The sequence below is a fragment of the Ovis canadensis genome, chromosome 13 (genome assembly GCF_042477335.2).
Source record: "Ovis canadensis isolate MfBH-ARS-UI-01 breed Bighorn chromosome 13, ARS-UI_OviCan_v2, whole genome shotgun sequence".
Lineage (NCBI taxonomy): Eukaryota > Metazoa > Chordata > Mammalia > Artiodactyla > Bovidae > Ovis > Ovis canadensis.
In genome coordinates this window covers 89,543,449-89,559,828 of record NC_091257.1, presented here as the reverse complement: position 1 = coordinate 89,559,828, position 16,380 = coordinate 89,543,449, and the positions used below count along the sequence as shown (strand labels likewise).

Sequence of the window (16,380 nt, the reverse complement as noted above, 5' to 3'; positions counted from 1 at the left end):
TTTGGTAACATCCAAGTAAGTGGGGACACATGACTAACTGGTTTTGGCATGTGTCTTCCTCCTGTGTTTTAACCTATAATTCCTCCAGCAAGTCACTTTTCCTTGTGTGCGTATTAGTCCTTCAGTCATGTCCGTCTCTTTGTGATCCCATAGACTGTAACCCTCCAGACTCCTCTGTCCATGGAATTCTCCAGGCCAGAATATTGGAGTGGATTGCCATTCCCTTCTCCAGGCGATCTTCCCAAACCAGGGATCAAACCTGGATCTCCTGCATTGCAGGCAGATTCCTTACCATCTGAACCACTAGGGAAGCCTTAGCTGTAGTTCTGTTTCTTCATCTCTAAAATATGAGCTTTGAAACTTAACTCCTAAGATGGTTAAATAATAAAAAGCTACTTTCCCCTGAACACTTACACTTACTGTGAACACTCTACAGGCCATAAAGTTCAATGTCCTCCAGGGAAGGGAGTGAAAGTCACTCATTAACGTCCGACTCTTTGCAACCCCATGGAATTCTCCAGTACAGTCCATGGAATTCTCCAGGCCATAACACTGGAGTGGGTAGCCTTTCCCTTCTCTAGGGGATCTTCCCAACCTAAGGATTGAACCCAGGTCTCCCACACTGCAGGTGGATTCTTTACCAACTGAACTATCAGGGAAGCCCCAAATGCTCTCCAGGCTAGGTGAGTAATGGGCATGGGAGTATTTGGAGTGGGGGTGGAAGCAGGGGGGGGGACAAAAAGGAACCGTGGAGATTATGGAAACTGGAGAAAGCTCCCCTCCTGAGAAGAGAGCAGCTCTCCCTCCGTTCACGGCTTTCAGAGCATGGTCCCTTGAGCAGCCCCCTCAGCCCCCTCAGCCCCCAAAACCTGGTAGATGTGGACACTGAGGTCCCACTCCTGTCCTCCCAAATCAGATCTCAGAAAGTGGAGCTCTCAGATCTGTATTTGACCAATGGCTAAGGGATTCTGGTGCTCACTCAGAGCTGCAGTCCACTGCCCTTGATAAATTGCAGGACTGTGTTGTTGCCAGATGGTTTACTTTTTCAAACAGTGCTAGAAATTCATTTTCTGTAAAACTCCCACTGTTAAATCCTGGCAAACTTTTCAAAATTGTGAAATGTACTGTGTGGGCTAACAATCGTTGATATATTTTAGCCAGATGTGCAATCTTTTGTTTTTGCTTTTCCTTTTAACACTTGAAATAATCCTTATAAAACATTATTCATGACCTCACATTTAAGAAGGAAGACTCTGTAGGTCCAAAAAGTGAGGTGCTATTATATCACGTAGTAAGAAAGTGTTTGCTCATGACTTGGATATGAATGTCCCTCTCAGAGGGCACAGCATTTCAAACATCTGAATACCTTCTGTCTGCCCCTGGTACATTCCATCCATTTCACCATGTGGCCTTAGATAGCATGGGATCCAAAAGTCTTCTGCTTCAGAGGGAAGAACTGTGGAATAGAAGCAGAGATATGATCTGGAGTCCCACAGTCTTGGATCTTTATCCAGAATGCAATGCCTGTGATGTTCTTGCCTTGTTATTTCTCTGAAGATAATGCAGAGGCTGGGGAGGTTTATAATTAGAGACCTCGGTCATGCATGAGCTGGAGTAGGGAGGGGAAGGGAGGCTGAGCCCATCAGGGGGTGTCTAACCTGGACCAGAGTGAGGAGGACCAGGAAAGGAGGACGTTGGGAGAGAAAGACAGACAGATGAGAGAGGGGAGGGCAGGAAAGAGGAGTCTCTGCTGTTAGGAGAATTCTCTGCAGCTGCCTGGTCTCAGGTGGACAGACTGAGGGGAATAGGAGCAGGGCCAGCGGGCCTCATGAGCTAGAATCCTACCACCCACAGGTTGTGTCCTGAGCAAGTGGTTTTCCTTCTTTGACACAATGGGATGAGAATCCCAGATGCTGTAGGACTGACTCGAGGCTAAATGAAATCAAGCACATGGAATGTCTCAGGAGAGAGGGACCCTCCACTCACAGTGGCTTGTTCTCAGTGAGTCACCCACTCCCAATGCCCTTCTGCCCTGCAGCAGCTCGGTATTGAGAGCTCTTGTAATGGCAACCCCACTCCAGTACTCTTGCCTGGAAAATCCCATGGACGGAGGAGCCTGGTAGGCTGCAGTCCATGGGGTCGTTAGGGGTTGGACATGACTGAGCTTTGCACTTTCACTTTTCACTTTCATGTGTTGGAGAAGGAAATGGCAACCCACTCCAGTGTTCTTGCCTGGAGAATCCCAGGGATGGTAGAGCCTGGTGGGGGGCCGTCCATGGGGTCGCAGAGTCGGACACAACTGAAGCAACTTAGCAGCAGCAGCAGCAGCCCTTTCAAGGGAAAGGGTGTCTCTGTGCAGGAAGGCAGCCCCCCCCATGTCCTTTGCAGCTCATCACCCAGCTCTGAGCCTGCTTGACGTTTGGCTGGATTTGCTCCTGGGGCTTCTGGGCACTGAGCCCAGCTCCGTCCTCCTTGAGCCTGGAGTGGAGCACAGGGTGTGTGTGTGTGTGTATTAACAGAAGAATGACTGTGTGTGAATGACTGAGTGCAGGGCTTGTGGTCAGTGGTTGTAACTGGGAGTGCATATACAGGAGTGAGTGAAGGGACTGTGGGTGTGCCACCCCTCACGTGTGCACCATTGTTTTCAGCCAACAATGCAACTGAATGCACGAGCACAGACTCGGAAACCAGAGCCCCAACTTCAAATCCTCTCTCCATTCTATGACTGTAGGCAAATTACTTTATTTGCTTTCACCTCAGGTTCCTCCTCTGTAAATGAAGACATGTCAATAGTTCCTCATCCCCTCCTTTAGGATTTTTGCAAATTATTGGAGTTAATGTATGTCAAGTGCTTAGAATAATGCTTAACATATAAAAAGCTATGTTTTTACCCATGGTAATTACTTACTGCTATTATTATTGATAGTACAAGGGACTGACATCTTAGGGAAAACGAACGTATGTCCGTTGTGTCTGTTGACTCCACAGCAACCTCATGATTGGGCAGTGCTGATATCACGTGACACCTGAAGACACGGACTATGGGAGATTCACATGCTCAGGCACAGAGTTAGGAAAAGGCAGAGCTGGTACTGGAACTGAGGTGCTGTGACCCCGATGCCACTGGAGGAGAGAGCAGGAGGAAGGGGAAGTTGCAGTGGATCTTCCAAGGTCCCCTGAGTTCCACTCAGGCAAGGCACACTCCTAGTTGTGAAACAGATTGAGGAATGGCAGGTGGTCATGCTGTGGAGACGTGCTCAGCTCCCTGCCCCTTCTCTGCCCCTCCCCTGACTCCTTTTTCTACCCAGAAAATAGGGTGGCTGCTCAAGCAGAACATTATCTTCTGCAGCTGAGTTCCACTTGGACAAGTGGCAGGGAAAGAGCAAGGGTCCATCCGGTGGAGAAGCTGTGGTGCTGGTTGCACAAAGGTGTGCTGTGTCACTTCTGTCTTCTAAAGTAGGTGAAGGGGTGGAGATGGAGGAAGGGTGTTGATGCTAAGATGTGATGATGCCTGCCGGAGGCTGAGCTCGCACAGTGGTTGTTGCGGGTGAGCTAACACAGTGCTGATATCCTATCTGTCCTTTGATCGGCTCTCATCCACTCCCTGACTATCTATCACGTTCCATGCACTGCTCTAGGTACTGGGACGCTCCCTGAGTGACCATATTGGAATCACGATCTGTGGTCACAGGAGACCCACGGGCGGAATCAAGTCTGAGAGGCCCTGTTCCTTGGTATTTGGCCCCAGCAACCAGAAACACGAAGTCAGGTGGAGATTGCACAATAAACAGGACCGACCCAGCTCCTCCCCTTCTTCTCTTCCCTCTTCATTGCCTGAGCACACCCCTCGGCCAGGATATTAAAAGCTCCATCCATCCTCCGCATCCTCAGGAGCCCTCCTGCAAGTCCATGAAGATGAACCGACTCTGCCTCTCTGCAGCCCTTCTCTTCCTCCTGGTTATCCTGGTGGATGGCACCCCAGAGGATATTAACAAGAGCCATGACCACGGTATGTCTGGGCTCACCTCTCCTCTATACACTGGAGGGAAATGAGGCGAGTTCATGGAAAGGGCGGGGGGGGCATGGGTGGGGTGGGTGCTGCCAGCCCTCTCTGGATTTCTCCTGGGAAATTGGGCAGTTTTAACCCCAAGAACATTTCACCACTCTCAACATGGACAAAAAAGGAAAATTAGAATTAAAAGAATATATATCCAGGTAAAGTACCAGATCAGGGACCACCTCCCTGAGACTCTATTCCTGGTCAGTGCAGTGTCTCTGATCCTCACTGTAGGGTAATAAAAAGATATATATTTGATCCTTGACTGATTCATGAGGCAGGCCTTTTGAACCTCTTGGAATTCACTGTTTTTCATAGGTCATGAGATGAGTCATGGACAGCAACTGACGATAACTTCAGAACTGCGCTTATCTCCAAAGCAAGACAAACATGCATTTGCAAGTTAGGATTTTCACCAGGCCCCATGACAGCATTTCTGGGGAGAGTGGAGGACACTGAGACTCAGTCAATCACCAATGGCCACAGATCAATCAATATGCCTTTGATTTGAAGTCTAAATAAAAATCCATAAGCATTGGTGTTTAGAGAGCTTTCAGGGTGATGAACACAAGGAGGTGACATGAGAGTGCTGGGCTCGCTGGGGTATGGAGGCTCCGCACACCTCCACTCCGCCTTTGCCCTACCCGTCTCCTCCATTTCACTGTCCCCAGGCTTTATCTTTTATAATAACATGGGTACAGTAAGCGAGGTGTACTTAGTTGTACTTCCTGAATTCAGTCGCTGGTTCTATAGAGTTATTGAACATGGAGGTAGGGGTCATGGAAGCTCTGATTTTCACCCAGTTGGTCACAAGCATGAATTATTTGAGATCACATGACTCATATCTGAGCTGAGGACAGTAAGAGCTCTCAACCAGCAGGATCTGCACCAAGTCCACCCATGCACTATCAGAAGTAAATTGACTGTGCGACACCCAGTGGGTGTTTGGGGAATTGGTTGGTGTTGGTTGAGACATCACACATTTGGTGTCAGAGAAAAATTCAGACTCACTCTGCATTGTGATTTGGGGGCTGAGGTGAGACGCGGGCACAGGGGAGTAATGAAAATACCTGGAAACTCTGACCAGTTATGTGTATTTTCATAGTTCCTGGACAAATCAGAAAGTGTGTCCAGTGGGATGTGACTGGACAGTACCTTGTCCTGACCCCCTACCACCATGCCTTGTGTCCTGGGGCAAGTCATCTGCAGTTTCCTCATCTGAACAGGGGTACTCATTCCATGGGTTCTTTGAAACGATTACCTGTCAGGAATATAAAGAGTTTGATCACATTTCATGACCACTTTTGTCCATTTTCTACTTAGATGTCTTAATTTTGAAAAAACATGTCTGAGTACTTTCCTTGAGCAAGAAAGATTATTAAGTATCATGTAATGATATTTCTTTATTATTAAAATGAATCAGAAAGATATAGGACTGAGCAGAGCAACTTCAGGGAAAGGTAAGAAACATAGCCCTTGCGTGGTTGACTCATGGGACCAAGGCTGGTACACTGTTAGTAAAGTCTCCAAGCCCTTTCCCTCGTCCCCTTTGACTGTTATTTTATAATCTGCTTTTGATTGTTTTCCTGGTTCTTGGTCCAGGCCTCCTCAAACTCTTGGAATTTACTGTCTTTCATAGGTTATGTGATGACTTATGGAGGACGAAATGAGAACCATCCAGGTACGGACTGGTCTAAAAAAATTTAAGCCACCTTGTAAAGGTTTGAACCTTCATGCCCCTTCACCATGCCGGCACCTCTGGGGAGAGTGGAGGATACTAACCGGGATCAATTATCAACAGCTGACAATTCAATCAATATGCCTATTTATTGAAAACTCAATAATATCCATAAACACTGGGGTTCAGAGTACTTTCAGGGAGATGAACACAAGGAGGTGATGTGAGCATGCTTTGCTCACCGGGACATGAAGGCTTCACACACCTCTACTCCCCCTTTGCCCTACACGTCTCCTGTTTCTCTGTCTCTGAGTCGCCTCCTTTCTAAATTTCTGGAAAAAGTAAGTGAAGCGCTTTCCTGAATTCAGTCACTGGTTCTATTGAGTGAGTGAAGATGGAAGAGAGGTCGTGGTACCTTTGACTTTAGCCAGTTGGTCACAAGTGTGAGTTATTCAGGATCATGGGGCTGGCATCTGAACTGAGGACAGTCTTGAGCCATCTGTGTGCAGAGTCTGATGTGCCTGATCCTCAAGTAGATTTTTTTTTACTAAAAGGGATTCAAGTCATATTCACTCTATTCAATGACTGTGCACTTGCTGAGAGAATGAAGATGGAAGTTACTAAGTCCCTACAAAGCATTGTTCTTGGGGTGGGGAAGCAGCTGTGAAAAAAAATAGGGCAAAATAATTTGCCTTCTAGGAGGGAGACAAACAATAGCGGAGGGGAGAAATCCTATGGTAGATTATGTTTCCTGAAGGTAGAGAGGGACGTGGAGAAAGTTTGCTGTGCTCTTTCTCTCCAGGGTCAGGGAAACCTTCCGTGATAAGGAGGCTTTGAACAGAGGCTGTGGAACTAACGTGCCTGGGGTGTGTTGGAACGGCAGCCAGGACCAGGGTGGATGGAGCTGGGTGGGTGGATGGGAGGGGAGTGGAAGGTGATGAGGCTGAGAGGCCATGGGGGCAGGTCATGAGGAGACTTGTGGGACTTATAAAGATCAAAATTTCACCCCCAGAGAAATGGGGAGTCACTGAGGGATTGGTCATGGGAGCAATGGGGTAAGACTGAATGGTAACAGGATCCCTGAGGCTGCAGTGCAGAGAGTGCCCTCTAGGGGATGAAGGGCAGACACGGAGGCCCAGGGAGCAGGCTGCTGCAGTGGTCCGTGTGATCCTTAATGGAGCGTTTATTTATGTTGTTCCCCGAATTGATCTCAGGTTTCTTGAATAATATGAATGTCTTGCTCTGTTGAGGTTTCTGTGGAGGCTTCATTACCTAGTCATGATGCATTAAATCATTAGCTATTGGTGATTGTTCAACTGACAGCTCCTCTCCCCTCCCTGAGGTGGAGGCAAGGAGGAGTAGGAGGACAGAAGATAAAAGATCAAGGAGGAGGAGAGCAAGGAAAGCTCCAACCCTCTCTCCTGCCAGACAGTCCTTCCTGTGCATTCAGAGCCCACGCTGGGGTTACGAGGGTCTTTCCAAAATCATTGACATCACATACCAAAAGACACTTTTATTGTTCTCATCACATAAGAAATGCCACTGTTTTTAGGAACTTGGTGTTAGGAAAAGAATAAAAAACCATATATTTCTTCTTATAATCACAATATTGGCATATCTTCATTCAATTTATAGAATCCTCCTGCGTATCCAAAGTAAACACACTGGTATGTTTTCTTCATGCCTTTTTCCATGGCAGCATGTTTCCTTTACATTTTTAAAATTAATGGTGGAAAGTTTTTAACATGCACATAAGCACAGAGAATGGTATTATAAAACCCAGGTATCCAGACCCAGTAATTACTGACCTATAGCAAATATTTTTCACCTTTGAGCTCTTTTTCTTGTTTTAGAGTTGTGGGTTTTGTTTTGCACATTTGTGTATTTATTTTTGGCTTCCCAGGTGGTGCTAGTGGTAAAGAACCCACCTGCTAATGCAGGAGATGCAAGAGACCTGGGTTCAATCCCTGGGTTGGGAAGACACCCTGGAAGAGGGCACAGCAACCCACTCCAGTATTCCTGCCTGGAGGATCCCTTGGACAGATGAGCCTGGTGGGCTACAGTTTGTAGTGTCGCACGGAGTCCGACACGACTGAAGCGACTTGGTGTGCATGTGCGTGCACACACACACATATTTATTTGGATACATTGGGTCTTAGTTGCAGGTTGAAGGCTCAGTAATTGTGGCCCACCAGCTTAGCTGCCCCATGGCATATGGGCCCTTAGTTCCTTGACAAGGGATTGAACCCAGGATTCCTTAGTTGGAAGGAGGTTGTTAACCACTGAACCACCTCAGAAGTCTTATAGAACTTTTAAGGCGAATCAAATGCATTATACCAATTTTCCTTAAAATACTTCATGAGAAGATATATATATTTGAACATGATTTTTATATCATGTTACATCTAGCAACATTCATAATTCTGTCCCAGAAAGGAGGTTTTTAAATGGCCTTCTCAATTTGACCATTCCCCACAACTCTAACATTCTCTATGGCAAACTGACAGTTCTAATTGTTGACCTTATATGGAGTTGTGATAACCATCTTCATAACTAAGCCACTGCCCCTCTCATTCCAGCAGCTTCTAAGCCTGCCTTCTGCCTGAAGCCTAAATTAATAGGTCCCTGCAAGGCCAAGAAGGTCAGGTACTTCTACGATGCCAAGACCGGGCAATGCCAACGCTTTTTCTACGGTGGCTGCAAAGGGAACTTGAATAACTTCCAAACCATAGCGCTGTGCATGAAGACCTGCGATCATGCGGCGTGGTCCCGGAGGTAAGACAGGGTGCAGGGCAGGGTGAGAGGGGAAGGGCTGGGGAAAGGGGCGGAGCTCAGGGGGCCACACACCATTCACCCTGCACAGTGTCTTCCTCCTCGCTGCTACCAGGAGAGGCTGCAGTGTCCTGTGAAACCACACACTGAGCAAGTTCTCCAGGGAGAGAATGGCAGAAGGTCAACCCCAGAGGCTTCTTTGTGATCATCTCAGCCTGATCACATGCTCCTCTTTCTCAGTTGGGAACACTGACTCAACCACCCTCCAGGGCAGGTCTGCAGGACGCCTGAGCGCCTCCCCGCATCCAGGCTCGGAAAATTCACTGCCTTTTTGTTGGTTTCATATTTCTTTTGAAAATCTAGGATCTGTCAAGATGAACAGTATCTAGGTTTGGGGCTACAATGAAGTCCCTCAGGAAGTTCTTTTTCTTTTTTTCCTTGCAGAAGACATGGGAAGAGTCATGCTCCAAAACTCTGAAGTCCGAGGAGGACCCATGAAAGTCTGGGCTGTTCCTGAAACAGTTCAGTCTCCTTGCATTTCTTCTCTCCCCTACCTTCCTTAGCAGAGCCTGCCTGTTTCCTTTCCTTCATGATGCTGAGAGACTTCCCTGGTGGCTCAGATGGTGAAAGTGTCTGACTACAATGTGAGAGACCTGGGTTCAATCCCTGGGTCAGGAAGATCTCCTGGAGAAGGAAATGGCAACCCACTCCAGTGTTCTTGCCTGGAAAATCCCATGGACAGAGTAGCCTGGTAGGCTACAGTCCATGGGGTTGCAAAGAGTAGGACACAACTGAGTAAATTCACTTCACTTTATGATACTGGGAAAGATTGAGAGCAGGAGGAGAAGGGGACAGCAGAGGATGAGATGGTTGGGTGGCATCACCAACTCAATGGGCATGAGTCTGAGCAAACTCTGAGACAAAGTAAAAGACAGGGAAGTCTGGCATGCTGCAGCCCATTGGGTCACAAAGAGTTGGACATGACTTAGTGACTGAACAACGTGGGTCTATACACCTTAGCTCTGTCTTATCCAGTTGGCTCTAAGCACCATGACAGCATGTCTTCCCTTTATCCTGAGCACTTAGCACAGTTCCTGGCGTGAAGGAAGCGGTTCATAATTATGTGAGGAAGGAAAGAGAGCAGGAGGGGCACATTCCTCTCGACCAGAGTAACTAGAGAGCCTGAGGTTTGACACCAGGATTGCTGTCTCAGCCCACATACTCATGACATCCTCACCATGCCATCACTGCCCTCCTTATGTGAGGCCTTGGTGGAATTTCTGGTATCCATTTATCAGCATCAGTAATGAGAGAAGTCTTTGCAATAGAAAAGCCCTCCTTTCCCATAAAGATGTTGCAGTTTTCCTTTCTGTATTTTCAAACACTGTGGCTTATATTTCAATAAATGCATATTCAAAACTAAACTGAGGGCAGTGGAGTCTGTTGTTTTCAACTACAAATGTTTACCAATAGGGTCCATGGAAATGGTGGTTCTTCTCTCTGTTCTGCAGAGCAGTGGGTGCCTCCCCTTTCCCAGTCCACAGACTGTGCCCTACCGGGTAGAGGAAGCAAACCCAGGATAGCATCATTGACCTCTTAATAGCCACCCCGTTACACAAAAAATCCTGGGAGACAGACACATCAGCGTGAAAGCTTTTATTCCTTACTTCTAAGTCTAGTTTAAATTTGGGGGCAGGCTGTCCTCCTGGACTCTCAGAAGGGGAAAGTGCATAAGATTCAGTTGTTCATCTTTCTAAGGAATCTGATTCCCTGAAGTCACATGTGGGGAGGCGGTGTCTTACTTCAGTTAAAGAGGGGCAGCTACCATTTAGTGTGCCAGGCTCTGTGTTAGCATTTTGCCTACATTATTCTATTAACCATCTTAAGAGTCCTTCAAGGGAGGAAATGGAGGCATAGAAAGGGCACTTAGCTGCTGTATTAATTTTCTAACTTGGCAGCTTCCCTCTCTCTCAAGTAGAGGGACTCTGATGAAGTTTTCCTTCTCTTCCTCTGGGAATATGTAGGAGGGAGGCACTTTGGGAAAACAGAGTGTCTGCTTCATGACAGATGAGGAAAATGAGGCATGGGGACCAGAGCAAGTATCAGTTCAGTTCAGTTCACTCACTCAGTCGTGTCCGACTCTGCGACCCCGTGAACTGCAGCACACCAGGCCTCCCTGTCCATCATCAACTCCCAGAGTCCACCCAAACCCATGTCCATCGAATTGATGATGCCATCCAACCATCTCATCCTCTGTCGTCCCCTTCTCCTCCTGCCCTCAATCTTTCCCAGCATCAGAGTCTTTTCAAATGAGTCAGCTCTTTGCATCAGGTGGCCAAAGTACTGGAGTTTCAGCTTCAACATCAGTCCTTCCAATGAACACCCAGGACTGATCTCCTTTAGGATGGACTGGTTGGATCTCTATGTAGTCCAAGTGGCTCTCAAGAGTCTTCTCAAACACTACAGTTCAAAAGCATGAATTCTTCAGTGCTCAGCTTTCTTTATAGTCCAATGCTCACATCCATACATGACCACTGGAAAAACCATAGCCTTGACTAGATGGACCTTTGTTGGCAAAGTAATGTATCTGCTTTATAATATGCTGTCTAGGTTGGTCATAACTTTCCTTCCAAGGAGTAAGCGTCTTTTAAATTCATGGCTGCAGTCACCATCGGCAGTGATTTTGGAGCCCAGAAAAATAAAGTCTGACACTGTTTCCACTGTTTCCCCATCTATTTGCCATGAAGTGATGGGACCGGATGCCATGATCTTCGTTTTCTGAATGTTGAGCTTTAAGCCAACTTTTTCACTCTCCTCTTTCACTTTCATCGAGGCTCTTTAGTTCTTCTTCACTTTCTGCCATAAGGGTGGTGTCATCTGCATAGCTGAGGTTATTGGTATTTCTCCCGGCAATCTTGATTCCAGCTTGTGCTTCTTCCAGTCCAGCGTTTCTCATGATGTACTCTGCATATAATTTAAATAAGTAGGGTGACAATATACAGCCTTGACGTACTCCTTTTCCTATGTGGAACCAGTCTGTTGTTCCATGCCCAGTTCTAGCTGTTGCTTCCTGACCTGCATATAGGTTTCTCAAGAGGCAGGTCAGGTGGTCTGGTATTCCCATTTCTCCCAGAATTTTCCACAGTTTGTTGTGATCCACACAGTCAAAGGCTTTGGCATAGTCAATAAAGCAGAAATAGATGTTTTTCTGGAACTCTCTTGCTTTTTTGATGACCCAGCGGATGTTGGCTATTTGATCTCTGGTTCCTCTGCCTTTCCTAAAACCAGCTTGAACATCTGAAACTTCACGGTTCAAGTATTGCTGAAGTCTGGCTTGGAGAATTTTGAGCATTGTATTTTTTACTAGCGTGTGAGATGAGTGCAATTGTGCGGTAGTTTGAGCATTCTTTGGCATTGCCTTTCTTAGAGATTGGAATGAAAACTGCCCTTTTCCAGTCCTGTGGCCACTGCTGAGTTTTCCAAATTTGCTAGCATATTGAGTGCAGCATTTTCACAGCATCATCTTTCAGGATTTGAAATAGCTCAACTGGAATTCCATCACCTCCACTGGCTTTGTTCATAGTGATGCTTCCTAAGACCTACTTGACTTCACACTCCAGGATGTCTGGCTCTAGGTGAGTGATCACACCATCGTGGTTATCTGGGTCATGAAGATCTTTTTTTTGTACAGTGCTTCTGTGTATTCTTGCCACTTCTTCTTAATATCTTCTGCTTCTGTTAGGTCCATACCATTTCTGTCCTTTATTGTTCCCATCTTTGCATGAAATATTCCCCTGGTATCTCTAATTTTCTTGAAGAGGTCTCTAGTCTTTCCCATTCTGTTCTTTTCCTCTATTTCTTTGCATTGATCACCAAGGAAGGCTTTCTTATCTCTCCTTGCTATTCTTTTTTAAAAATTTTAATTTAAATTTATTAATTTTAATTGGAGGCTAATTACTTTACAATATTGTATTGGTTCTGCCACACATCAACATGAATCTGCCACGGGCGTACACGTGTTCCCCATCCTGAACCCCCCTCCCACCTCCCTTCCCATACCATCCCTCTGGGTCATCCCAGTGCACCAGGCCCAAGCCTCCTGTATCGAACCTGGACTGGTGATTTGTTTCTTATATGATATACATGTTTCAATGTGAACTCTGCATTCAAATGGTGTATATTTCCTTTTCTCCTTTGCTTTTCACTTCCCTTCTTTTCACAGCTATTTGTAAGGCCTCCTCAGACAACCATTTTGCTTTTTTGCATTTCTTTTTCTTGGGGATAGTCTTGATTCCCGTCTCCTGTACAATGTCATGAAACCTCCGACCATAGTTCAGCAGGTACTCTGTCTATCAGATCTAGTCCCTTAAATCTATTTATCACTTGCACTTTATAGTCATTAGGGATTTGATTTAGATCATACCTGAGTGGTCTAGTGGTTTTGCCCACTTTCTTCAATTTCAGTCTGCATTTGGCAATAAGGAGCTCATGATCTGAGCCACAGTCAGCTTCTGGTCTTGTTTTTGCTGACTGTATAGAGCTTCTCCATCTTTGACTTATGTCAGGAGCTCTTTTTATATTGAAACCAAGTGAAGAGTAGTGGGTGGTCATGCTGTGGAGACACATTTGTCTCTCTGCTTCCTTTCTGCCCACTTTCTAACTCTTTTTTTTCCTACCCAAAATGCCAGAGCTTGTGCCCCAGATGAAGATGCTCTTCCCCTGGCTCACCATCTGCCTGGACCAGTCCCAAGTAAAGAGCTGGTGTCTGTCTAGTAGAGATGCTGCCACAGTAATTGCAGGAAGCTTGACATGTCACATCTGCCTGGTGAAGTAGGTGAGACTAAGATAGGGGTGGGGTGGGGTGGGCAGGATGTACAGACACCGATATAAGGCTTTAAAGGATGACCTGAGCTAACACACTGCTGATCACCTACCAGTTCTGTGATCTGCTCTCATCCACTCACTTGACCATCCATCACGTGCCATGCACCACTCTAGGTGCTGGGATATTCCCTGAGTGAACTTACTGGACAAAATTCCACCTCTGGAACCACAGCGTGTGTTTCCACAAGACCCACAAGCATAGTCAAGCTTAAGAATTGATGTTACTGGGCATTTGGCCTTGGTAGGCAGAAGCAGGACCATGGGGGGTGAGGAGATTACAAACTTTATAAGACTGACCCCAGCTCCTCCCTGTCATTGCTCCCCTCCTTGTTGGCTGTTCTGACCCCTCAGCTGGCGTGTGAGCTCAGTCAGCCCTCAGGTTTCATCACAAATCCTCCCACTAGCCACAGGGATGAGCTGGCTCTGCCTCTCTGCAGCCCTTTTCATCCTTTGGGCACTTGGTAGATGAAGCAGGAATCAGCCCTGAGGTATGTTCTGATTTCACCTCTCCTCTACAGGCTGGGGAGGGGGTGATGGGGGTAGTTCATGGAAGGGGCTGGGGAGCAGGGCTGGGGGTGTGTGCAGCAAACCCTTAGCATTTCTTATGGTAAATTAGGTAGTTTTCACTCCAGGGATATTCCTTGACTCTCAAAAGATATCATTGAATGTTCAGTTTTGAAAAAAAAAAAAAAAAAGACTCTATCTGATCAGTGACCTCATCACTGAGACAATATTCTTAGTCACTGCCTTGCTCCTCACCCTCACTGTCGTTTCATAATAAAAACCGTAATTGACCCTTGTTGCTGTTCATGCCCCAGGCCTTCTGAAACTCTTAGAATTTTCCATAGTTTCATAAATCATGCAATGAGTGAGGGATGGGACCTGAGATAGTGTCTGGATGATACTATTTGCATGGGACTAGACTCCAGAATGTTCCATCAGGTGCTTAGAAGGTTAGAACTGTCAACCCTCCATTCCTCTGAGGACAGGAGAGGGTACTATACTGAGTTCAATCACCAATAGCCAATGATCTATCAACTTGCTTACCTCCAACCCTCAATTGAAATCCATAAACATTGTGTTCAGAGAGCATCAGGGGAGGTGATAACATCAAGAGACTGAGAGCAGAGAGAGTCTCAAGAGGGCCTTGGAGGTTCAGCAGCCCCAACTCCCCATTTACCCTATGCTTCTCCGGTTGGCTGTCCCTGAGTTTTGTGCTTTATAATAACTTGGAACCATAAGTAAAGGGCTTTCTTGAGTTCTGGGAGTAGTTCTATTAAGTTATTGAACATGGGAGGTGGGTTATAGAACCTTTGCATTAATAGCCAGTTGGTCACAGGTGTGAGTGACTGCAGGACTTGTGATCAACACTTGAAAGTATGGGCAGTCCTCAGGGACCCGGCCCTCACCTTGTGGGTTCTACGCTACCTCTATGGATTTAGTGTCAGAAGTGAATTGACTTCTGAGATGGGCAGTGGATGCTGGGAAACTGCTGTTGGCAGAGACCTCACATGTTTGGAGTTGGGGACAACATCAGACTCACTCTTCTCTATCATTTGTGTCTGGTATGAGGGTCAGGGCTGTGGGACTGTATTATGTGGGGCAGAGTACTCAGAACCCCTTCCCAGTTATCTGCATTTTCAGAATTCCTGGCAGAATCATGCACTTGATTTATGGGTTGTGCAGTATCTCAGTCATGTCTGACTCTTTGTGAGCCCATGGACTGCAGCACGCCAGGTTTCCTTCTCCTTCACCATCTCCCAGTTTGCTCAAACTCATGTCCATTGAGTTTGTGATGCCATCCAACCATCTCATCCTCTGTTGTCCCCTTCTCCTCCTGCCTTCAGTCTTTCCCAGCATCAGGGTCTTTTCCAGTGAGTCGGCTCTTTGCATCAAGTGGCCAAAGTATTGGAGCTTCAGCTTTAGCATCAGTCCTTCCAATGAATATTCAGGGTTTGATTGCTGTTGTTATTAATATTACAAAGGATTCTGACTTCTCAGGGAGAAGGAACATGTGTTTGTTGTGCCTGTTGCTTCCATAGCAACCCCATGATGTGGGCAGCACTGATCTCATATGACAACTGAAAACAGGGCTCTAGGGGATTTATATCCTCAGGTACAAAGATAGGAAAAGGCAGAACTGATACCGAAACTGAGGTCCTATGACCCCGAAACCACTGGGAGAGAGGACTGGAACGGCTGCAGGGGGTGGCTTCAGGCAAACTTCCATGGTCTCCTGAGGTCCACTCGGGCAGAAAGCTCTCCTGTTGTGAAACCAGGTGAGGATGGCAGGTGGTCATGCTCTGGACATGAGTTCAGCTCTCTGCTTCCCCTCTGCCTGCCCCTCCCCTTATTCCTTATGTGAAGCAGTAAATAGGGTTACAACCCAGGGGGAGACCACCTTCCCCAGTTAGGTTCCTGCCTGGACCAGTCCCTCATGAAGGGCAGATGTCCATCCAGGGCAGACGCCGTGGCAATGGTTGCTGGAGGGTGACCCATGTCACACCTGTCTTCTGAGCTAGGTGAGGGGGGTCAGGGCATTGAGGCCAGATGTGATGACACCTGCAGGAGGCTGGAAAGGAGGACCTGGGCTCACACACTGCCAATCACCTATACATCTTTGATTTGTTCTTGTCTACTCACTGACAAGAAAAGTTATGACCAACCTAGATAGTATATTCAAAAGCAGAGACATTACTTTGCCGACTAAGGTCTGTCTAGTCAAGGCTATGGTTTTTCCTGTGGTCATGTATGGATGTGAGAGTTGGACGGTGAAGAAGGCTGAGTGCCAAAGAACTGATGCTTTTGAACTGTGGTGTTGGAGAAGACTCTTGAGAGTCCCTTGGACTGCAAGGAGATCCAACCAGTCCATTCTGAAGGAGATCAGCCTTGGGATTTCTTTGGAAGGAATGATGCTAAAGCTGAAACTCCAGTACTTTGGCCACCTGATGCAAAGAGTTGACCCATTGGAAAAGACTCTGATGCTGGG

At 46.8% G+C, this 16,380-nt stretch overlaps 1 protein-coding gene across 4 annotated transcripts; it reads left to right on the top strand.

The window, feature by feature from the left end:
- The first annotated feature begins 499 nt into the window (after nucleotides 1-499).
- Nucleotides 500-9,931, top strand: LOC138417203 (spleen trypsin inhibitor I-like). 4 transcript variants are annotated; one of them, XM_069546996.1, is made up of 5 exons: nucleotides 500-683; nucleotides 3,892-4,009; nucleotides 5,697-5,738; nucleotides 8,315-8,510; nucleotides 8,952-9,931. In XM_069546996.1, the coding sequence occupies exons 2-5, from the start codon at nucleotides 3,910-3,912 to the stop codon at nucleotides 8,983-8,985; spliced, it is 372 nt and encodes a 123-aa protein (XP_069403097.1). In that variant the 5' UTR covers nucleotides 500-683; nucleotides 3,892-3,909; the 3' UTR covers nucleotides 8,986-9,931. The 4 variants fall into 4 exon arrangements, with proteins under 4 accessions (XP_069403097.1, XP_069403098.1, XP_069403099.1 ...); XM_069546997.1 differs by having other exon boundaries at nucleotides 3,639-4,009; nucleotides 8,318-8,510; XM_069546998.1 differs by having other exon boundaries at nucleotides 510-683; nucleotides 8,318-8,510.
- The last annotated feature ends 6,449 nt before the right edge of the window (nucleotides 9,932-16,380 follow it).

Excerpts from the sequence above, each read along its gene's own strand:
- LOC138417203 (XM_069546996.1), top strand. The coding sequence starts at position 3,910 with ATGAAGATGAACCGACTCTGCCTCTCTGCAGCCCTTCTCTTCCTCCTG. Across the intron at positions 5,739-8,314 it reads ACGAAATGAGAACCATCCAG|CAGCTTCTAAGCCTGCCTTC; the intron begins GTACGGACTGGT and ends CTCTCATTCCAG. Across the intron at positions 8,511-8,951 it reads CATGCGGCGTGGTCCCGGAG|AAGACATGGGAAGAGTCATG; the intron begins GTAAGACAGGGT and ends TTTTCCTTGCAG.